The sequence below is a fragment of the Eubalaena glacialis genome, chromosome 1 (genome assembly GCF_028564815.1).
Source record: "Eubalaena glacialis isolate mEubGla1 chromosome 1, mEubGla1.1.hap2.+ XY, whole genome shotgun sequence".
NCBI lineage: Eukaryota > Metazoa > Chordata > Mammalia > Artiodactyla > Balaenidae > Eubalaena > Eubalaena glacialis.
In genome coordinates, this window is record NC_083716.1 from 232,638,641 (window position 1) to 232,661,107 (window position 22,467).

The 22,467-nt window shown below is 52.2% G+C and overlaps 2 protein-coding genes across 3 annotated transcripts in view; one reads left to right on the forward strand and one right to left on the reverse strand.

The window, feature by feature from the left end:
• Positions 1-768: 768 nt before the first annotated feature.
• Positions 769-5,841, forward strand: PTMA (prothymosin alpha). Of its 2 annotated transcripts, none has more exons than XM_061188451.1 (5): positions 769-1,003; positions 3,835-3,906; positions 4,162-4,258; positions 4,766-4,839; positions 5,117-5,841. In XM_061188451.1, exons 1-5 carry the CDS (start codon positions 959-961, stop codon positions 5,162-5,164), a joined length of 336 nt encoding a protein of 111 aa, XP_061044434.1. In that variant the 5' UTR covers positions 769-958; the 3' UTR covers positions 5,165-5,841. The 2 variants fall into 2 exon arrangements, with proteins under 2 accessions (XP_061044434.1, XP_061044441.1); XM_061188458.1 differs by having other exon boundaries at positions 4,165-4,258.
• A 13,868-nt stretch (positions 5,842-19,709) lies between these two features.
• The window catches only part of PDE6D (phosphodiesterase 6D), a 51,637-nt gene continuing 48,879 nt past the window's right edge, over positions 19,710-22,467 (reverse strand). Inside the window, exons 4-5 of the mRNA XM_061205847.1 lie at positions 22,176-22,281; positions 19,710-20,293 (exon numbers count right to left, since the gene is read on the reverse strand). Of these exons, the coding sequence (XP_061061830.1) occupies positions 20,212-20,293; positions 22,176-22,281 (188 nt within the window). The 3' untranslated portion in view covers positions 19,710-20,211. The remainder of the gene's footprint in view (positions 20,294-22,175; positions 22,282-22,467) is intronic.

Below are 22,467 nucleotides of genomic sequence, written 5' to 3' on the forward strand. Positions count from 1 at the left end.
CTCGAGTCCCCTCGATGCACGAATCCCCGAGTGTGCGTGCTTGGCACGGAACCCACTCGTCGGCTGGCTTAGGCGGCAGACGCCGGGGCTGGGAGTGGCGACGGGGTCACCTCCCCAGACTCCGGGCACCGGGAGCTGGGCAGAGGGGGTGGACGTGGTAGAAGACGGGGCGCCCCAAGTACGCGGGTCTTAGCCTCACGCCCTCATCGCTCGTCGTGGGGCTTCCGCCGACTTGCGCTGGGACAGCGCATGGTGGGATGTGCCAAGGCGCTGGGGGTGGGCATACGGGCAATGTGCAGGGCACCGCCCGGGGCGAGCACAACCCAGCACCCGGCCTTCCCCTCCCCCTCGCTGGCAGCCGTCGTGTGGGCCTGCAACCGCCTCCTCTTTCCTCCCCCCCCTTCTTCCGAGCAAGCGCGGGGAGGGGTGAGGACCGGGGGCTGGGCGCGCAGCTTTGCCGCGCTTTGGCTTTCTGCGTCAGCAGCCCCAAGCAAAACAGCGGCGGGAGCGCGCGCCCCGAGCGCGAGCGCGCGCCCCTCCCCCACGGCGTTGGTGCCGAGGAGACCCAGCAAACTCAGGCCTTGAATGACAGTACGGCCGGCGACTGCGCAGCGCGGGACGCACGAAGGCACTGCCGCTTTAAGCACGCTTGCCCATTGTTCGGAATCGAGCCAATGAGTGAGCGCCCGCTCCCTGCTCTAAGCCAATAGCATTCGGGCAAGGGAGGCCGAGCGCCGCCCACTAATCTATATTAAAGGTTCTGGCGCCGCGTGAGTTCTCCACTGGCTGCTCTGAAAAGCCATCTTTGCATTGTTCCCGTATCCGGCTCACCGCACGCCGCAGCCACCTCCGCCGCGCGCCTCCTCCGCCGCCGCGGACTCCGGCAGCTTTATCGCCAGAGTCGTCGAACTCCCGCTTTCTTTTTAATCCGTGCATCGGATCACCGGCGTGCCCCATCATGTCAGACGCGGCCGTGGACACCAGCTCCGAAATCACCACCAAGGTGAGGTTAGACGCCGCCCGCCCCTTTGGGGTTCGCGCGCCGCCACCACCGGAGCGGTGTTTGGCGCGCGGCACCTGGGTACCCCGAGCCCGCTGTTGCTCCCTTCTGCTGGGAGCCCGCCCGCCCCCAGCCTAGGCCCCCAGGCAGCCCACTCTTTGTGCTTGCGGGGGAGGGGGCGGGAAGCACCGTGGGCAAACGTGATGCCCGTCGGGGAGTGGGCCGGGGGCCCTCAGGGACCCGGAGGGGCTGGCGCGGAGGCTGAGAGGCTCGAGGCGAGGCTGCTCCACGGCTCTCGAAACTTGTTTGTGACTCGTCTGAGTGGCGGCGGGAGGACAGGGGCCGGGCTGGGGGTCGTCGGCCCGCGGGGCGCACGGAAATAACTTTGAAACTCCAGCGCGTTTGGAATCGGAAGTGCTGGGGGGGGCGCGTGTGCGGGCGCAGACCGGCTGCGGGAAGTGGCGGCTCCGCGGCGAGCGCCCGCCGGCGGCGCTGCTCTTTGTTCGGCGCCGGAGCGCCGCGTTTCGCGCCTTGTAGTGGGTCCGAGGAGGCTTATCTGGACTAAGCTCTGATAAAGCGGAGTGGGGCGGCGGGCCGGCGGGCCGTTACGTTGGTTGTCTCCGCGGAGGTGTGAAGGTCTCCTCCGCCCTGGGTGCCCTCTGGGAGGTGGGGATGGGCGTCCGGGTTTGGGGGCAGTGTGCCGGGAGCAGCCGCCCAGCTTCAATAATTCTCCAGCAATACGGGGCTTGACTGAGGAGGAGGCGAGCCCACGCGCTGGAGAGGAGGAAACGGAAAGTGAAGGAGCGGCGCGCCGGGGCGATGATGGGCGCCCCCCGCGGCTGCCCGGGGGCACCGTATTTGCGGCTGCTCCGGAGGCTACGCGGGCGAACAAAAGCTGCGGCCGCGGCTGGCTTGTTGCGGGGTCGAACCGGGCACCAGAGGCTGTTGGGGCCCGGTGCTGCGGATTTACTGCCCTCGGTTTTGAGGTCCTGCGCGTTTGGCGCAGCTCCGCTCCTGCGCGCCGCATCGGTCCCGCTGCCTGCCCCGGGGAGTGTCTCCGCCCTCGGCGGGAGCACGATACTTTCAGGAGGGACCACTTTTTTATCCTTCGGCCCTTGTTCCCGCCTCTGTCGTGCCCCTGCAGGGACGAGCGCGAGTCACCTTGGCGTCTCCTTAACCTCTGTGCCCCTGGCGTCACCTCTGGTTCTTTCCCAGGAGCGACTCCCCCGAAGGAGCGGAGATTGGGACCCGGATCTCCGCAGGGGCTCCCTCGGTCCTCTCTGGGCCCAGCCGGGGAACTAGTTTGGAGGAGAGGGTCAGCCCTACCCAACGCGGGCTTTCGCTTTTCTCCAAGGTGATTTCCCGTTAAGAGCAATAAAGAGCCTTGTGGAGTGCGTCTCCGACGGCTTTGGGCTGTGGGACTGAAAAGGCCTCGCGGACTTCGGGGCAGCCTCCCGCGGGACTTTGCCCGCCAAATGCAGAGACTTAGATACCGCGCATCTAGGCCTGCGCGGGGAGGCGGCGGGGGCGTCCAGAGGCCGGGAAAGACAGGAGAGCAACTGACGCGCGCTCGGCGGTGCCAGGGCCGCCCGCGGGCGCCGGGTCTCCGGGGTCAGGGGCGCACTCGGGTGCTCCGGGCCACGTGCTCCGCGCGCGCGGTGCGTGCAGAGGCCCGCGCGCAAAGCCCGCCGGGCGGGGGTGCGCGCCTGCGCGCCGCGACCTCCCCGCCCCCACAGCTCCCCGGGGCTCCGGCCACCAGGGGGCGGGAGCGGGCGGCGCCGGGGTCCGCTGTGGGCTGGACGGGGAGAAGCTGGAGGACGGGGCCGGCAGGTGCCCGGGGGCTGTTCGCAGGACGGCGGCTGAGCGCCCTCCGCTCCCGCGCCGTTCGACGCGTTTGTGATGGCGGCGGAGTCTGCCGCACTGAAAAAGTTACGGGGCTTCGGAGTGTCCGCGGCGGCGCTCCCCTTTGGAATCCGGGCCGTGGCCGCCTTGCGAGGCGCGGTCCGACGGACACAGAGCTGACCCGCGGAGGAGCGAGAGAGGCAGGGGCGGAAATAGGGCGCTGCAGGCGGCGCGCCTGAGTGCCAAAAGACCTCGCTCGGGCCCAGGAGAGCGTCCCCTGAGCCCGCGCCCATTTCCAGGCATCGGTCTGCCACCTCCTGGGATAGCTGTTGGGTATGGAGGGATTGGTGGGATTCCGGTTCCTTCAGATAAAAAAAAAAAAAAACAAAAACGTGCGCTTGCCAGGTCCTGCGCTACCGCGGGCTTGGAGCTCGAGCTCGGCTGCGGGGCCTCTGGCTGGTGAGGCGGCTTCCCCGGTTTTGCCGGTTAGTTCCCTCCCATTCCCTTCCCAGGCTAGTCCACCCGCGGGAGTCCTCCCGCAGTGTCAGGGCCCTCCCCCCATTGCCTTATTTATTTACGGCACATGCCTGGTGTCTTCCAAGAAGGATTTGTGAGAGGCGGAGCTCTCTCTGGTTGGAAACAAGTACGTGACGAGTGTGTGAGTGAAGTGTTCCCAGGCTCGTCCGCCCGGCCAGACAGGTTTCAGGCTGTGGTGCCACATGGCTCCTTTCCTAAGAAGCAGGAGTAAAGCCGCAGGGGGAACAGCCGTCGTGGGCCCTTTTTTTAAAGTGTGTTTGCTTTTAAGAGTTGAGAAGTAGGACGAAATCCTGACCATAGACACTCAGTATCCTGTGCTCCGTCTACCTGTAACATTCAGCTTTTAGCTTTGGACATCCAGATCAGCACTGCATCCCTCGTACTTGAAGGCCTGGGCTCCTTTGGCAGCCCTGGGTTGCTCAAAAGACTGACTGGCTTCCTTTTCCGTTTTGAAGGACTTAAAAGAGAAGAAGGAAGTTGTGGAGGAGGCGGAGAATGGGAGAGAGGCACCTGCTAACGGAAATGCTGTGAGTGTCCACCTTGGACATGACCCCGTAGCAGCTCCTGGCTAAGATTTCTTACTTAGACTTTGGGCTTAATCCGGGGGGGGGGGGGCGGCGGCTGAGGCCTTGGACAGTTATGTGTCAGGATCTCTTGGTGGAGCTTCAGGGGGCATCTCTTAGGTGGTCTGGTCTGTAGAAGCATTGGGCAGGGTCTGGAAGAAGGGATGGGGCAGAGTGATGTTCTGTCCTCATCTGTAAGCTGGTCTGTTTTCTGTCGAGGAGAACGAGGAAAATGGGGAGCAGGAGGCCGACAATGAGGTAGATGAAGAAGAGGAGGAAGGTGGGGAGGAAGAGGAGGAGGAGGAGGAAGGTGATGGTGAGTAGCTTTGTCTCTTTTTTGGGGGGTACCTTTTTCTGTCTTCTCTAGCAGATGGGGAGGGATTGGGGGCTCCTCGGGGGTGGCAGATCGAATGGACCACCTACGACTGGGCTTGCACCTGCAGAGCCGGCATCTTTTTCTTTGCTTTAGGTTAGTGGCTTGGAGCTGTGCCCCAAACACCATGGTCACACTCCCACTGGAGAGTGCTGTCCACACACTGATCAGTTGGTCTGGCTTCTCTGGCTTTTGCTTGCACCTTCTTTTCTCTGGAGACAAGATGTCTGCGATGGGCAGTGTGGGTACCCTGACTGCCCAGTTTGTCAGGCAGCAGAGAGATCAGGGGCACTCCATCCTGCCAAGACTGATACTGGGAGATTGCCCAAGGAGCTGCAGTTTTCCTGTCCCCCTCCCCGTTTCTGGCTGCCACTGTGTGGGAGAGTACCAAGACCCTCCCTGGTTGGCTAAGGAAGGCAGAGTGCTTTACCTGGGCTTTATTCTTTCTAGGTGAGGAAGAGGATGGAGATGAAGATGAGGAGGCTGAGGCTGCTACCGGCAAACGGGCAGCTGAAGATGACGAGGTGGGTCTGGTCTGGCTTGATGGGGGGAGAGGGTTGGGATCTGAGGCACTAAAACTGGAGGGGCTGATGGGACTTCAGTAGTTGTAGTTGGCGTGGTGGGTGGTCCCGAGTGGTTCCCTTCTCATCTTGAGCAGGAACAGGAAGGAACATGGGCCCAGCCTCCCAGAGGCCTCTGGGGCTGCTTGTGCCTGTCTTGGCTGTGCCAGCAGGAGCTGAGGCAGTTGGTGGGTGGGTCCGGTGGGTTGAAAAGGGACCTTGACCATCTTTCCCTTCCCAGGATGACGATGTTGACACCAAGAAGCAGAAGACCGATGAGGATGACTAGACAGCAAAAAAGGAAAAGTTAAACTTAAAAGGCCGCCGTGACCTATTCACCCTCCACTTCCCGTCTCAGAATCTAAACGTGGTCACCTTCGAGTAGAGAGTCCCGCCTGCCCGCCCGCCCACTGCGGGCAGCGCCACCGCAGATGACACGCGCTCTCCACCACCCAACCAAAACCACAACGCGAATTTGCAACAGGGGAGGAAAAAAGAACCAAAACTTCCAAGGCCCTGCTTTTTTTCTTAAAGTACTTTAAAAAGGAAAATTTGTTTGTATTTTTTATTTACATTTTATATTTTTGTACATATTGTTAGGGGGTCAGCCATTTTTAATGATCTCGGATGACCAAACCAGCCTTCGGAGCGTTCTCTGTCCTACTTCTGACTTTACTTGTGGTGTGACCATGTTCATTATAATCTCAAAGGAGAAAAAAAACCTTGTAAAAAAAGCAAAAACAACAACAAAAAAACAATCTTATTCCGAGCATTCCAGTAACTTTTTTTGTGTATGTACTTAGCTGTACTATAAGTAGTTGGTTTGTATGAGATGGTTAAAAAGGCCAAAGATAAAAGGTTTCTTTTTTTTCCTTTTTTTGTCTATGAAGTTGCTGTTTATTTTTTTTGGCCTGTTTGATGTATGTGTGAAACAATGTTGTCCAACAATAAACCGGAATTTTATTTTGCTGAGTTGTTCTAACAAAGCTGTCTCAAGCCTGGTTTTTCTATTTTGGTTTCTTTTGGTTTCTGTTTTTCTTCTTTTAGTTTCGGGGGCAAGGAGAAGAGGGGAGGATCTTGAACTTTGGCCCAGCTGTCCTTCTTGGGGACAGTGGATTTGAGGACACCAGTCGGGTGGGAGATGTGCCCCTTGGGCAGCAGGGTCTGGTGGGTGGCCCTGCTAGTCTAAGACTGAGCTCCAGTTGCCTGCTGGGACGTGGTGGGAGCACTGGGGCTATGGGCTGGAAAGGGAGCCACTTGCCAGGTTGGTCCCTTCCTACTGAGTTGTACTGGGAGCCTCTTCTCAGGACCCTGTCATTGGGTGCTGCCACGTTAACCCGGTTGCCCTGGCAGGAGGTGTATACATCTCCAGGCACTCTGGGGGAACGGGCTACAAGGGGGGCTGCCCTCTGTGGAACTAGGGGGTGGGGTGGGGTGTGTGTGTGAGCCCAGGGCCAAAGATCCCAGAGATGTCACCTCCCAGTGTGGGCACCTGGTAGCTGTGCCCTTCACCTCAAAGGCCTCACTGGATTTTCCGGGCCACAGAATGGCTCCCCCTGGTGGTGACGTGTGGTACCTTCTGGTCCCTTAGGACATGCGTTCCAGGGCAATAATGCAGCCTTGCCCTCATTTTCCAAACTCTGGCCTCCAGGAGAAACAAATACCTTGGTATCTGGGGGAGGCGGGGGGGCGGGGGGGCGGGGGGGCGGGGGGGCGGGGGGCGGGGGCAGCACCCTACCCCTTAAACACAGGGGTGGTAGGTGAGCTGTTTTGATTTTCAGACAGGTGAGCAGTGAGTCAGGAGAGCAAACTGGAGGAAGTGTGACCTCAAACTCAGGCCCTCAGGGAGAGAGGTGACCAGAGCACTCTAAGAAACTTCTGGGGTCCACAGATGAGCTTCATGGGCTGAAGCCCCCTGCAAGCACCCATGGTGTGTGGTATGCCTTCTCTATGGGTCAGGGAGGGTTGAAACCCCAGGGTTGGTGGAGCCTGGAATTTGCTTTGATTTTAAGGTGGAGAGGCTGTAGGATCCACCTCTGCCGGCTGGATGACCCTGGCTGCCTCTTGTCCCTCCTGAATGCACTTTCCTCAGCCTGGAGTACCCGAGTCTGTCCTGCAGGCCGGGCTGACTGTGGGCAGAGGACGGGGTAGGGCCCCAGAAGCTGCACACTCTCCCTCCTCACCCCTGCCCTCTGACACTGGCCACGTGGTGTTCCTTGCGTAGCCTTTGAGCTGGCTGGGGTGCGGGCACACTGCTTTATCTCAGGGGAGAGCCCTTGGGACCCCAGCGCCTCCTGATGGGAGGAGACATTGTGGGGTATTTCATCTACACCCTTCTCCCTCCCTCCCTCCCTCTCAGGCCCCCACCACTTGCATTAAGGAGTCATCTGTCTTCAAGACAAGTTGGTGGGGGGGGGGGTGTGAACGGCGGGGAGCAAATGTTAATAACCAGGTATCCATTTACAACTCCTTAAGATGGGCCATTGATACGGGTGCTCTGAGCACAAGGACAAGAGGAACTGACAAAGCAGGGAGGGCTTCCCGGGGGAGGTGGCATTGAAGCTGAGACTGGAAGGGTCAGGAGGATGAAAAAAAGATGCGAGGGGGGGTGTTTTTTGTGGGGGAGGAGCAGTGCGTGGGCAGCCCTGATTCAGGAGGCCACAGAGGGTGCATGGGCAAAAGGGAGAGGCAGGGACAGGCAATCTGAGCCAGGTACGGAGGTAGGATTTGGGGAAGCATGGAGGTTTTAAATAGGAAAACTCCCTGGGAAGCACTAAAGTGACATCTGCGGAGGTAGTGTTGGGGAGGGGACTGGATTAAGGGAAGGTGCTGGGAGGGAGAGAACCGGGTCATCACGTGGGGTAAAGCGTCTAGATTCAGGGATGAATTAATTGGATGTTGGACGCAGTTCCCACCAAGGATCCCAGGCTCAGGCCTGAGTCCTCTGGCACACCTGAAAGGGGCAGGAACTGAAGGTCTGGCGCCACGTGGTGGCCTCACTGTGTTTGAGGCTGTTGTGTGCACAGGTCTGGAGGGCGGGAGAGAGGCCTGGGCAGGCCAGAGTAACCAAGGCTGAGGTGTGAACACAGTGGGCCAGGGCGAGGGCATAGCCAGAAGAGACAAGCCTAGTCACACCAGGGAGCCCACCAAACTGGGCACAGTCCCTCCCAGTAAGTGACAGCTCTGACACCAGGGCCACCTCTCCCTCTGCCTGGTGCCTGGCCTCCCTTACTCACCAGCCACATCAGCCTCCTTGTGCCCGTGGCAAGCTTGGTCCTCCCTCAGGGCCTTTGCACTTGCTTTTTCCGCCCCAGGAATGCCTGCTCCCAGACTTCTCACTACTTGTTCCGTGTTAGGCCTCAGTACTAACGTTATTTCCCCAGAGAGGCCTTCCCTAGTCCCCAGTTCTCTCCTTGGCCGCACAGCAATTCTCATACAAGCAATGTGACCTTGTATATTTACCTGTTTGTGTGTTTTTTGGCTGTCCCCCACTGAGGTCAGGGGCCACTTCTTTTTTTTTTTTTTTTATTATTATTTTTAAAATTTATTTATTTTGGCTGTGTTGGGTCTTCGTTTTTTTTTTTTTTTTTTCTGTGCGAGGGCTTCCTCTAGTTGCGGCAAGCGGGGGCCACTCTTCATTGCGGTGCGCGGGCCTCTCACTGTTGCGGCCTCTCCTGTTGCGGAGCACAGGCTCCAGACGCGCAGGCTCAGTAGTTGTGGCTCACGGGCCCAGCTGCTCCGCGGCATGTGGGATCTTCCCAGACCAGGGCTTGAACCCGCAGTCCCCTGCATTAGCAGGCAGACTCTCAACCACTGCGCCACCAGGGAAGCCCCGGGGGCCACTTCTTACTCACCAAGTTTTCCTGCACATGGTAAGTATTCTGTCCATTCCATTCATTTGTTCATTCATCCTTCCACTCGCTTATTTACCAAATGATCTGTCTGTGCCAGGCACTGTTCTAGGCTCCAGAGATCCGGAGAGGAGCAGGAAAGACAGAGCAGGACACCTCCTGGTGGTGGGATGGCATTCCACACCTCGTCTCTCCGACACTTGTGGTTTCTGCCAGGCACCCGTGTTCTGGGAGGGCCTCGCCCTTCACAGGAGCTGGAGCCTGTGGAGTGTGGAGTGAGGATGCAGTGTGGAGGCCCCAGGCTGCCCGTGTCCCCCTGAGCTGTCCCCTAACTGCTGAGTCAAGGCCAGACCAAGGTTTTGGTACCAGGGACCCTCTGACCCTGTGTGCCCATCCCACGTGCCCTGCCAGGCTGGGCTGCTGGCCCCTCAAGGCAAGACCAGATGTTCTTTGTCCTGCTGCCCAGGGCGGCTCGTCCTGCGGATGTTCCCAAGGCCCTAGAGGGGGCCTAGAGGCGGTCTCCAAGGCAGGGGAAGGGGTCTAGGAAGACCACATAACAGACGACATATGGAGCTGGGATCAGGTGTAACCCAGTTTGGAACTATAACCCCCAAACCCCCCAGAAAGGAGGACAGAAGCTTAGTTAGCCCCGTCTAGACACAGACATGCAGCCATGTTCGTATGGAGCAAGTAACTGAACTCTGTTGGGCCTCTATCTCCTCCTCTGCAGGAAGGGAATAATAGCATGAGGCATGTGCCATGGCCCAGAGCTGCCTTTCTGAGGGTCTCATGTCTGCGCTGAGCTCCCGGCACCCCCTTTCCCATCTGCACTGCCTCATACCTCCAAAGGTTTGGTCTGGAACAGCCCTTGTTGCCTTCAGCAGAACCCACTTTTCTCTAGTCCGGAGCTTAGTACACCATTTATCACTACCTGGGACCCTCAGGGTCCAGGGTCACCTTGATCCTACTCCTAACGTCCCCTCCAAGGGCAAAGACAGGGCGCCCAAGGAGCCCAAGTTGGAAGATTTGTGAGGAAAGGGCGCCCTCTGGTGGGCATAGGGAACTGCATGCGGCTTCCCTGCGTTCTGCTCAGTCCAGGAAAGAGACCTTCAGTGGCCCCTGGACCTAGGAAACGCAGCCACAGCAACTCCCAGCCCCCAACAACAAGATCTTCCTCCCTCTCTGTTGCTGGCACCTCAGTCAGACATGAAAGTCAGTGCTCATTTCCCAAGCCTTCCGTCTGGGCAGCTGATGGCCCATCTCAGGGGTCTGGTCCTTCTTTTCCTGGAGGGGAGACCCCAGGCCTCCCCAGACAGAGCCAGAGCTGAGGCCAGGGTTGGCTCCTGTGGAGCCATGGACCTTCCCTGGGTTCTGGACCCCTGGGCTCCCTCTTGTTTAGTTCTGTTCAAAGGCTTGGTGTGCAGAGCACCCTCCTTGGGCAGGCCCAGCTCTTGGCTGTCTCTGGGCCCTATGGTAGGACTCCTCACAGTGGCTGCTGCCCTGAGTGCAGCCTTAGGGCCTTCAGCTGCTTGGAATTGGGGGTGGGGGTCGGGGCTTCCCAGCTGCACTCCCTGGAACTCTGAGCTGCCTGCCAGTCTGCCCCAGACCTGAGTGTCAGCATCTGGTGTCGCCTCTCCACAGCTCCACTGCTGGCCCAGGGGCCCAAAGCCCTCCTAGATCCAGTCCTACCAGGGCCCTGATGTCCAGCCTCCTCTGTGGCTTCCTGTGTCCTGGACGCAGGCCAGCCCTGCCTGCCTGCCTCAGGGCTGTGGTTCCTGTGGTTCCCTCCTGGCGGAAGCTGCTTCAGGAGGATGAAAACCCTGGTAACAGCTTTACTTGGGGTAGTCCAGTTCTGCAGTGTGGCTGCTTGTCCCTCCCAACCTCAAGCCTTTGAAGGCAAGGGCAGGGCTGTCCTCAGGTACCTCCTCTCCAGAGACCTCAGCCTGGGTCTGGTCTGAGCTCAGAGAGGTGATGAAAGCTCAAATTAGGAAATGCAGCTGAAGCATTCTAAGGCTGCCTGGGACATTGACCTTATATACTGGGTGAATGATATGTGCATTATTTATGGAGAAGGCCTAGCAGCCAGTGGCTGGTGTGGATTCCATGAAGTCCTGGGCATAGCCAAGAACCCAGCTTGGAAGGGTGTATGCCCTCATGAGCTCTCCATCAAGCCTGCTGCCCATGGCAACAAGAAGTGCCAGGTGGTCATTTGAGACAAGCTCATTTCACAGGCACCCATGCTGGGGCCCAGCTGTGAGGTTCTTGGCAGGGAGCAGATCCCTTGCAGGAAGCAGATGCTGGTGAGAATTCCAGAAGGTACTGGGGACATCTGTTGTTTTTGCCACCAGCAGCCTTCACCCTTCTCTTGGCAATAATTTCCTGAAACTGTCCAGTTTGCCTCCTGGAGAATTTCCTCTCCCCCAATCTTAATCAAGCCCCACAGGCAGGATGTGACTCACTCCTGGCCAATCAGTACCTGAAGCCTTCCCACCCCCCATGCCTACTGATTGGATCAGAGCTGGCACACGACCCAAGTTGATCCAATCAGAGTGAGCCCTGAGATTTTTGATTGAGTTGCTGGGAAGGGAACAAACTCGGGCCTGAGCCTTGAACTTAGGCAGCTGAGTGAGAAGCTGAGGCTGCAGCCCACACAGATAGGAGCAGAATTGAGCCAAGAGGAAGAGGAGCCCTAAGTTCTGATGACATCACTTGAGCCCGAGTCCAGCAATGCCTGAAGCTAGAACAATCTCTGGACTTTTTAATTATACAAGTCAGTAAATTTCTTCCTAGCTTGGGCTGGTTCAGGGTGGGTTTTCTGTGGTCTCTGAGTCATACTAGGAAACAGGAGAATACAGGGCTCCAGGTTCCAGTCTCCAAGGCCAACCAGGCCTCCATGAACAAAGACAGCTTGAAGAGGGAGGAGCACATATGTGTGGGGGATGGCTTCTCTGGTGTGGTTTCCAGGTTGAGAGGGAACAGAGGGAGGTGAATCAGCCTCAGAAGAGGCTGTGATGCTCACTGCCCATCTCTCAGCAGGACTGCAGAGTACTGCCCCACTCATTCCCAGCCAGGGGGAAGGGAGGGCCCAGGGTCATCTGAGCTGCCCCTCTTGCATCACCAGCCTGGAGCGCCCCCTTCCCTCATCTCTAACCCCAGTACTCTCTGGTCCTCTGATCTCCCAGGGACTCATTGAACTTCCAGTGTTCCCAGCTGTGCCTCATAGCCAAACAGTCTCATTGAACTAACTCAATTGCTCTGGGAGGCTCCTGGATAAGAGGTGAGACCCGTCATCTTTATGCAGCCTGGTGCCTCCCAACTGTCTCTCTGCCCCAAGTTGTGCCTGAGAGGTGAGATCCCCTGTTTGGAGAAGTGCTGGGCTAAACAGTGTTAAAAGTGTCTTCTTTCCACGGAACTCACTGGGTTTTTAATATACCAAGGAGTCGCCAAGAATAAGGTTTAGCATGCAGCTCATCCCAAGTTTTTTTGACCTGGACTTTTTTCACAGAAAGCCTATTAACATATTGAAGGACAGTCATGTCCAGAAAAAGCTGATCTTGCACAACAAGGACCATCACCAGGGCTCAGGGAATATTTGCTGAACTAAGCAGACTTTGGGAAAGGATTCTTGGGAAGCGGTTCCACAGCCTGGCTCTTAGAGGCCTGCATGAGCCTCACGCAGGCTCCCTTGGCTGCAGGTGGTCAGGTGGTTGGAGGCCCTGTGCTCATGGCAGTGCCCTTTGTCAACACAGCCCAGGAGGTGACTGGTATCAGTAGGTTGAGGGACAGCAAAGGGTGGAAACTGGTACAAACCTTTCTAGAAAGCATTTGACCCTATATATCAAGGTTCACAAAATATGTACGTACTTTTCTGACATAGAATTTCAGCTTCAATGCCATTCTGTATCCTAGGAAAACTTCTACCCCTTCTCACATAGTTATTCTCTGGGTCCTTTTTGCCACTCTCCCTCCAATGTCCCAAGTCTGACTCTTGTGGTTTCCACTGGAGCCCGGGGCCGTGACCTGCTGGATAGCGATGCTGGGCAGTCACCTAGCCTTGAAGGGGCTGAGGAAGGGTGGGTTCCAGTCGCAGGGGGAAGTGACAGTGGCTTCTACAATTCTGACCCCTCTGTCAACATTGTCCCTGGTGAGCTGCTCTACTAGTCAGCCTCGCAGTGAGCATCTCTCCCCAGGAGAAGCTCATTCCTTTCCTTGGAGACAGTGTGGTCTGAATCCATTTTAAAGAAAGAATATTAACTGATCTTGGCACCAAACGTGTCCCAGTATTAGGTGGGTGGGCTTTCTATTATTTTCCTGCTCTGCTCGGGGTGCCTGCCAAAATCACCAACAGTGACTTGACTTTTTTTTGGTCTGTGTTGTGTCTTCCTCGCTGCGCGCGGGCTTTCTCTAGTTGCGGCGAGTAGGGGCTACTCTTCGTTGTGGTGCGCAGGCTTCTCATTGCGATGGCGTCTCTTGTTGCAGAGCACGGGCCTTAGAGCGAGCGGGCTTCAGTAGTTGTGGCACGTGGGCTTTAGTAGTCGTGGCTCGCGGGCTCTAGAGCGCAGACTCAGTAGTTGTGGCGCATGGGCTTAGTTGCTCTGCGGCATGTGGGATCTTCCTGGACCAGGGATCGAATCCATGTCCCCTGCATTGGCAGGAGGATTCTTAACCACTGCACCACCAGGGAAGTCCCTTGACTTTTGAATGGTAGTCTCTTGTTATGCAATGACATTTTTCAGTGGGCACTCCCAGTGGCTACTTGACTCCCCGGGAGGCGGAGGAGGTGTTTGTAGACAGAGGCAAGGTTTTCCTCTGCAAATGATTGTGTGACTCCTTCAAAACGCCACCAAATCCACAACTGAGCTCCCAGAATTCTGTGCCATAATGATATCATTTGAGCCTGGAAACGCTTGAGGATCACTATGGTCATAAAACCATTTCAATATCATAAAACGTCTACTTTTAAGTAAATGTGAACCCTCCAAGAAAAACCTTAGCCTAACTCTACCAGATGCATTACAGATCGTTGCTGAATACAAGCCAATTAAAAGAGTAATAATCAGTAGACAATCTGCCAGAAGAGATAATGTGGATTACAATTCTGGGCAAGGGTTGGGCCCCAAGTAACTGATACGTATGACCAACAATGTACCATGAAAGAAAACCAATGACTATTATCAGCTTCTGTAATAACACAAAACAGTGAAATGAAATTCCAGTTCTGTAAATAGGTAGACCACTCCAGTTCTGTAAATAGGTAGACCAATCATGTACGACTTGATTATACAGGGGTGTCCTGTGCACCATTCAGAGAGCGTACTGTATAGCTCAAAATACACACTTTAGCCCAACACAAAAGTAATAATTATAACATATATGTAACATTCAAGTGACAATAATCTTGCTTATCCTCTTGTAATTGAGAGGAGTTATTTGGGGGATGATTTGAATAAACCAAGTCACTTATGAAGTCATTTTAAGAAATTTGAGTAAATGCCTTTTTTTTTTTTACTTTGAATACATTTCCTTCAATAAGTGCAAGAATTTAAAAGCATTCCATGGTGGGGGACTTCCCTGGTGGCGCAGTGGTTAAGAATCTGCCTGCCAATGCAGGAGACACGGGTTTGATCCCTGGTCCGGGAAGATCCCACATGCCGCGGAGCAACTAAGCCCGTGCACCACAACAACTGAAGCCTGTGCGCCTAGAGTCCGAGCTCCGCAACAAGAGAAACCACCACAATGAGAAGCACGCACATCGCAACGAAGAGTAGCCTCTGCTCGCGGCAACTAGAGAGAGCCCGCGTGCAGCAACGAAGACCCGACACAGCCAAAAATAAATAAAATAAATAAATTAAAAAAAAAAAAAGCATTCCATGGGGGACTTCCCTGATGGTCCAGTGGTTAAGACTCTGCGTTCCCAATGCAGGGGCCCTGGGTTCAATCCCTAGTTGGGAACTAAGATCCCGCATGCCACACAGAGCAGCCAAAATAAATAAATAAAATTAAAAAAAAAAAAAAAAAAGCATTCCATGGAAGCAAAGGCTGTCTCAGAGTTCAGAGCTGGGTGGTCAATGTGCATTTGATGCTGCTGCTGCACGTGATGTGCGTGTGCGTTTCTTTTTTTTAAAAAATTTTATTTATTTATTTAATTCATTTGGATGTGCTGGGTCTTAGTTGCGGCATGCGTGATCTTCATTGCCGCATGCGGGATCTAGTTCATTTTATTTATTTATTTAATTCATTTGGATGTGCTGGGTCTTAGTTGCGGCATGCGTGATCTTCATTGCCGCATGCGGGATCTAGTTCATTTTATTTATTTATTTAATTCATTTGGATGTGCTGGGTCTTAGTTGCGGCATGCGTGATCTTCACTGCCGCATGCGGGATCTAGTTCCCTGACCAGGGACTGGACCCAGGCCCCTGACGTTGGGAGCACAGAAAACCACTGGGAAACCAGGGAAGTCCCTGCATGGGTGTTTCTAACCCTCTGAAAGGCATAATTTTAAACTAAGGGCTTTATCAGAGATCCCTGAATGCTCTTTGTTTACAGTAATCTTTGTGTCTCAGCAATTTTTTTTCATGGTGCAACTAGGTCAAAACAAATAACTAACAATTCTATTTATTAAGTAGTTAGGTCCAAACAACTTATTAAGTATTTATGTCCTAACTTAGTAGCTGTCGTATTATTTTGGAAAAAGAAAAGCCACATAGATTGAAAGAAAAAAATATTTTTATTTCATTTATCATCACAGTGACTTACTAATGGAGTGTGTGTGCCTGTTGGGCACTGCACAGCTTCTCAAACCTGGAATCAGATTGGACACCACTCCCCTCATTTCCTGTTCACGTTGATTTTGAGCAGTGTACGACAGATGTCCCATATCACTGCATTTCCTTTAAAAACTAAAAGATCCTATGGCACCCCTGTGAACTTGCTGCAGTGCCCTGGGGTGCCTCAGTGTATGGTTTGGGAACCAAATATATTTACCAGATTTCTGCTTCTCAGTCCACTGTATTGTATCCCTCAGTTTATTCAAAGCTATAGTTGAAGCTGCTCAGTTTCAGACCAAATAAAAGCACCAAAAAGAACTGCTAAGCCATTTAATGTTTTCACTTTGAGGACCATTTTAACAGTGCATTTTGAATGCTGCAAAACAATTACCAGGTCACTAGCAAGAAATTCTAAAAATAAACTCGACAATACCCAGGAATTGGTGAGCAGATGCACATCCTGGGCTCTCTCTGGTTGTGATGTGAAGGATAAATCACAAGGGGAGGCCATGCCATCAGCTGGACCGGCCCCAGATGGTTATAGGAACTGCGGCCGGGGTGGTAGGGATGGAGGACACGATGGGGGAGATGGTTATGAAGCTAAGTGAATAGGCCTCTGTCTACTGGGTTGCGGGGCAGCCAACCCTCCCCACTAACCTCTAGGAAGTTCTCATCTTTCCCCCACACCTGGGCAGATGTTTCTATCCAGCCTTTCCATCCAGGCCTGAGGGGTGGAGGAAAGCGAGGACATCAGCACTGGGCCTCTTTGCCCTGTTTCCTCCTCTCCATCCTTCGCAGGGTAGAAGGGGAGGCTGTCACTCCTCCCACAAGGCAGGGCCTTCCCTGTCATACCCTGAGTCCTTTGTAGTATCAAGTGTGGCACATCTGGTCCTTACTTTGTTGATGATAGGTTAAGGGATTTAAAAAAATCTTTTCCTTTGAGTAAATCCTGGCTTTCCAGACTGTTGGCTTGCTGGGGACTCGTCAATCCTGTTTTGGGGTCAAAAGCTGAATGCTGACTTCTTTCCGTTTCTTCACCTCCTCATTTCAGACATTCTGCCCTTGCACTGTCCTGTTTTCTTCAGAGCACTGATTACTATCTGAAATTATCTGCTTTCTGTCTCCTCTCATTAGAATCTAATGGTAGGGACTTCACTCATCTTGTCCAACAAGTGTCTCCACCACTTATAACAGTGTCTGGTACATAAAAAGTGCTCAATAAATATGCATGCAGTGAATGTATAATGCTTAAAGAATTTGCACAAGTGGGAATTCCCTGGTGGTCCAGTGGTTGGGACTCCGAGCTTCCACCGTAGGGGGCATGGCTTTGATTCCTGGTTGGGGAACTAAGATCCTGCATACTGCGACGTGCGGCCAAAAAAAAAAAAAAAAAAAAAGAAGAAGAATTTGCACAAGCATTTTCTCAATATATAATAGTTAAAAAAAAAAATCCCAAATCCACCAACAAACATTTTAGGGACAAGGCAGCTGGAAGAAAATGAAGAGCCTGCAAAGAGGCAAGGAGCAGACACTCAGCAAAGGGGCTCCCAGAGTCCCAGCAGATAAAGCAAGAAGGACTGGACGGGGGCAGTGGCTCAGTGGAGTTCACTGATGCCTCGAAGGAGAGGAAGCCACAGGCCAGAGCCACAAAGCCGTGGGTTGAGGAGTCAATGAGAGGTAGGGGGTGCAAAGAGTGAGTGGAGACAATTCCGAGAAGTTTGCATCTGTAGAGAAAGAAAAGGAGGGAGCAGGAGCTGAAGGCCATGCGGGATTGAAGGAAAGCCTTATTTATAAAAGTTTATTTTTTTTTTAGGGCAACTTGAACATATTTTGTAGGCTGAGAGTTGAAGGATCCAGAGAAGAGAGGGCTTTCCTGATTTCTCTAGAACTGCATGTAATCTCTTCTTCCTTTAAATGCCCACCTTGTCCTTCTCTTACGGCAGGCACTTATAATTGCTCAACTAGGGACAAAGCTCAGGAAAGGCAGGCCTGTGCCTCACACGACATCTTACTGATACACATCACAGGCCTGTAAGTGTGGCCTGAATGTGGCTGGATCCTCTTTGGTAGACTGTGATTCCTCCACCCCCTCACGCCCAACCAGGGCCAGACTCAGCACACTGGCCAGTAACACAGATGGGAAGATGGACGAGACTGTTTACTCACATCACACAGGAAACCTTAACCAAAACTCTCTAAACAGAAATCTATGTTTGACAGATTCTCTAAGTTCTCCCAAGTCTTTCTCAAAGGCCATGCTGCCTGGGATTCTTCTGTCCTCTCCTCTGAAGACTCTAAAGTTCCTCTTGATTGCCCTGAGCAACTGAAAGCTTCCCCTCACTCGCACAGGTCAGAACTGGGACCACCCTTTGTTCCTTAAGCATGCTTGGAGATCTCAGTTTATCTTACGGCCACCAGTGTACACAGGTATGTCTCTAATATTCACTAAATGCCTCTACCAGTATTTCAAAATACGGTCCACAGAACACCTGTAGCAGAATCACTTGGGGTGCTTCCATAGGCAGATTTCTGGGACCCACACATACTGAGTCAGAATCTCTGGGTGTGGGCAGGTGCCATAAATGTTTGAGAACCAGTGGCTGTACACTGTGCCAGGCCTGATCTGTATGCTTCTCCTTCCAATAACATCTTGTGGCCTTTAATATATCCACAAACCCTCCAGATTTTCAGGCATTTGGACCAGCACCCACCCTACAAGGGCTGACCTTAACCTACCTAGGGCCCTGGTCCCTGCAGCTCCCGTGTCCTCCCTCTCCTTTCGCCTGACTTCTTCCCTGGCCTGTACCACTTCCCTTCTCCTCCCACCATAGCATTCAGCCATCCTCCCCATCAGCTCAAATCCCACCCGCGCTTGGAACCCCTTGATCAGTACTGTGCCTGAAGCACACGCTTCTTTTGCCTTGCTTGTTCCATGATAAAATGAGCAATATTGCCTGAGCACACGTACCTGGAGAGATGGCAAGCTTCTGAGAACGACTGGACTAGGATTCTTTCTGTTTTTCTCAGAGCGGCTAGCAAAGAAGTGTGTCCCTGACTGTCGGCCGGGTGAGTGAGTGGACAAGGGCAGTGAAGGAGGTCTAAGCGGGTGGAGAAGCCTTCCCTGGGAAGTCCTTTCTCCATCAGAATGTGTCCAGGCCCCTGACAGCCTTCCCTGATGGGACTCTGGGGAGAAGATATAGTCCAGGAAAAGGGAAGGAGACAGGTTCACTCTGAGAAAAGACGTGGCAGTTTTGGAAAGCAAAAGAAAAGCTTGATTCACTTTTACCTTGTTTTTCTTCTTTTAATCCAACCTTTGGTATTTAAAAATTAGCTTTTGAAGATAACAGATCTAATGTGAAGAATGGAGTCATCACTGAAAGACGGCGATAGTATACTAAAAATGTACTGCTTCTCCTCCCCACCCACATATGCAAACAGGCCCTTTGCGGTAACAGATGGAAGGAGAGCAGGAATCTAGGAGCAGGGGCTACACCAAGGAGAGCCCATCTCTCGGTGTATTTTCCCTCCTCTGGCCTCAGACCTTACTACCGGAGGAACCAGAAAACTTTTAATTGTTGGTATTTTATAAAGGACAGTGAAGGCTACCGGTAGCTCAGAGGTAAGTTCCTGAAAGAGAGCCCTTCTTAGTTTTCTCTCTATTGTCAGACTTGGAAGCACTGCAGATATAACTACTTCTCTGCCACATGGGCTTCCTCTGACCACTGGTTTTAAGGCCTCTCAGCATCCCACCCCATCCTGGATGCCTTCCCATTGTCCTCCAGTTGAGTTTAGGGAGATCTTTTCTTCATTTTGTAACTTCTAGTTTCTCATTTAGGAATAAGAGTCCTTACTCTACCAACTTAGAACTTCTAACCTTTCTGGAAATCTCTTGAACAAATGCACATTATAAAAGAAGGGAAAAAGTTAAAAACAGTACAAACAAGCAGAGGGTGCATGTATGTTGTGGAAGAGAACCATGAAATATCACATCTAAAAGACAAATGTCAAGGTCATGGGTCTTGTTCAGGTATGTTGTACCTTCTTGGAAAGCAGCAACTGAAGCACTCAGGAACCACAAGATCTATCAGTCGATCTCTGGAGTAAAATATAGCTGTGATCCTACGGTCTGGTCTGTTAAATGTCTTTCTTCCCATCATGGAGCCAGGTTCACATTCCAAAAAAAGGAGAGATGAAAGCAATGCCATGCTAAAGACATAGGAATATTTTAATTCATATGTTTTAATTCACTATGTAACAATAATATCACAGTCTATTTTACAAGTTAAATGTATGAGAATGTATGAAATAGAAATGGTAGGAAAAAACTAAACGTGGGTCAGGAACTTGAATTTTTCCAAAACCAGGGGCCAAAGGAAGATGTGTTGCCTGCAGGGCCCAAGAAGGAGGCAGGGAGGGTGACGGGAGCAGCCTGTGGTATGTGTTTGTCCCTGTGTCTACTCCAAGGAGTTGAGGCATGCCCTCTGCCCTGGTCTGGGATTGGGAGTTTAATCTGGTCAGTTGAAGATGGTGGCTTGAGAGAAAAAAGCCATCAGGTTACCTACACAGAGCTGGTCCCCTGGTGGCCGCAGGTGGGTTTTGCCGTAGAGGGAATTAGGGGTGGAAGTGTCAAAAATCAAATGTATAGAGGAAAAAAGTAAACAGTTTCCTCCTTCCCCCTAAAAAAAATGAATTCTTGAAATGCACACATATTCTTCTCTCAAACGTAGAAAAGTCTCACTCTGGATGTGCTTACAAGAAGATCGTCGTCAAAAAACTTTGTCTCTATGATAACATTTCCACTATAAGTAAGAAGAGAGGGCGAAAGAGTGAGCGTGTTAGACAACAGATCTCATTTCCACAAAGTGGTTTCAATCTGGGTCTGCTGGGCCTGTGGACATGCACTCACCTATAACCTTGGCTTGGGGATATTAAAATCTGTGTCCATATGGGGTTAGATGTCTAACATGACATTTAACTTATGTGACTAGGTAGGTCTTCTTCAAGTTCAGAAATCATAAGAGGGAGCATGTCTTAATCCACAGTATACCTAAGGCCCTTAGAGTGCTTTGCACACAGGGGTGCCTATAAATATGACTGACTTTCTGATTCACGTGGAAACCTGCGGACGTATCTTTTCCTACAAAACTTACTCTGGTGGACAGCTGTGGGTTGGCCTGTCCTGCATCTATTCTCCTCACTTTGGGTAACAGCACTCCGTTCTTCTCTTGGGGAACCACCCTATCTCCAGTCCATGGGTCAACCAAGTGGCCCCGCCTTCGCCTGGCAAAGGGGTGGGCACAGGATGTAATTTGGGCCAATCAGACTCTCTCCCCTGAGCAAGATCCTTCCCACAGCTGCTCCTTGAGGAAACCATCCACAGTTCCTGCCGCCTGCATCTTTCAAGTTTCTCAGGTCTCAGCCCTACCCTTTCAACGCTGTCCTGTAAGCCAGGGTCAGTTTCTATGGCTTATGGCTTAAGAACCCCAAACAATACACCTGTATTGTATACAGTGTGCAATTTCATTTTTCTTGGTGGTTATCTCAGTGTTTCCAAATCAAACTACTCTTGTACTGAGTTAAAGGCAACAGTGGTACTACTTTGGGGTTCTACAAAGTAAGACATAACTTAAATAACCTAAATATGTTATCACAGACTTAGTGGTGTTAATACCTGAAAGAAATCAGGCCTGGCCAAGAATAAGTCAAATAATGGTTAATAAAATCTAAAAAATGCCCTTCTACATATGACAGTGTACTTTCCCAGGGTAATTAATATCCAGCAGATATCTTCTTGCTAGTAATTAATTATAAAATAGGTAAATAAGGAACTCAAGATCTGACTGGTTGATGGAATATAAAAATACCTACTATTATACAAATTAAAAATCTATTCAAGACTTATAAAATAAATAACCTCTATTTACAAATTCAATGTGGCTTTCATAAAGGACCTGTTTAAAGAGATGATCCAATACTGCACAATTATCTGTGTGAATAATTTGTTACTAGGCAATATTGCTAAAACTTTTAAAAGACTAAAATCTTTTCCCAAGAGAAAAATGGTAGGTAGGCAGTTATTGACTGACTTTTGGGGACAAAGGACAAACTAATTATTCTTTGAGCAGGAAGCATATCTATTAAAATTGTAAGCTAGTCTCTGAAAAACTATAACCAAACATTATCCTCTAAAACAGAATTAGGACTTTGCCAGATTCCACTGAAGGCCATTCAAACAAAGTACAGAGTACCAGAAGTTTGATAGTAAGGAAAGGGAGCAAATTAGCATAGACTTAATATATATTATATGCCAGTTTCCTTCCATATCATCTCATTTTATCCTCACTATACCTCTGTGAGAGAGAATTATTAATTCTACATTTAGAGAGGAGGAGAATAAGGCCCAGAGAGGTAAAGTACATTGTCCAAGATTACACAGCTAGTCAGGGTTAATCAGGAATTTAGTCTAAAGGTTTAATCTGAAGTTTTTAATTCTTTCCATTCTATCACACTGTCTTTTTCACATGACAAAAGTCAGTAAGCCTAACTTCGGATACCCCTGGATACTCTTTTACCCTTGTTCTCAACCTAGATTGCCTGCCTGTTGAACGGGACCACGAGTCCCAGGTGCCTGGAATTCCTGCTTCTAGACACCTCCACAGTTCCTGCGGCCCGCTCACTCACGTTAGCACGCTGGCTGGCATCATCTGGGACTCGGGCGCTGCCTCTATCAGGGACTGCCAGGTGTTTGTGGAGTTAGGGATCACAAAGCCAAACTCGAAGAACCATTCTGAAGGAAGAAGGAAAAGCAGGTGAGCTGGCGCCCTGGGCAGAGTCTCAGGGCTCCATGTCCCCATCCTTCAGGGCAAGCCTCTTCCTACCCCCAAGACCCACCACTGAAGCCATCAGAAACTTCCCAGGCCAGAGGCACAAGAAAGGACATGGAAGCCCCCTTCAGGCTGTCCCGTGAACCACA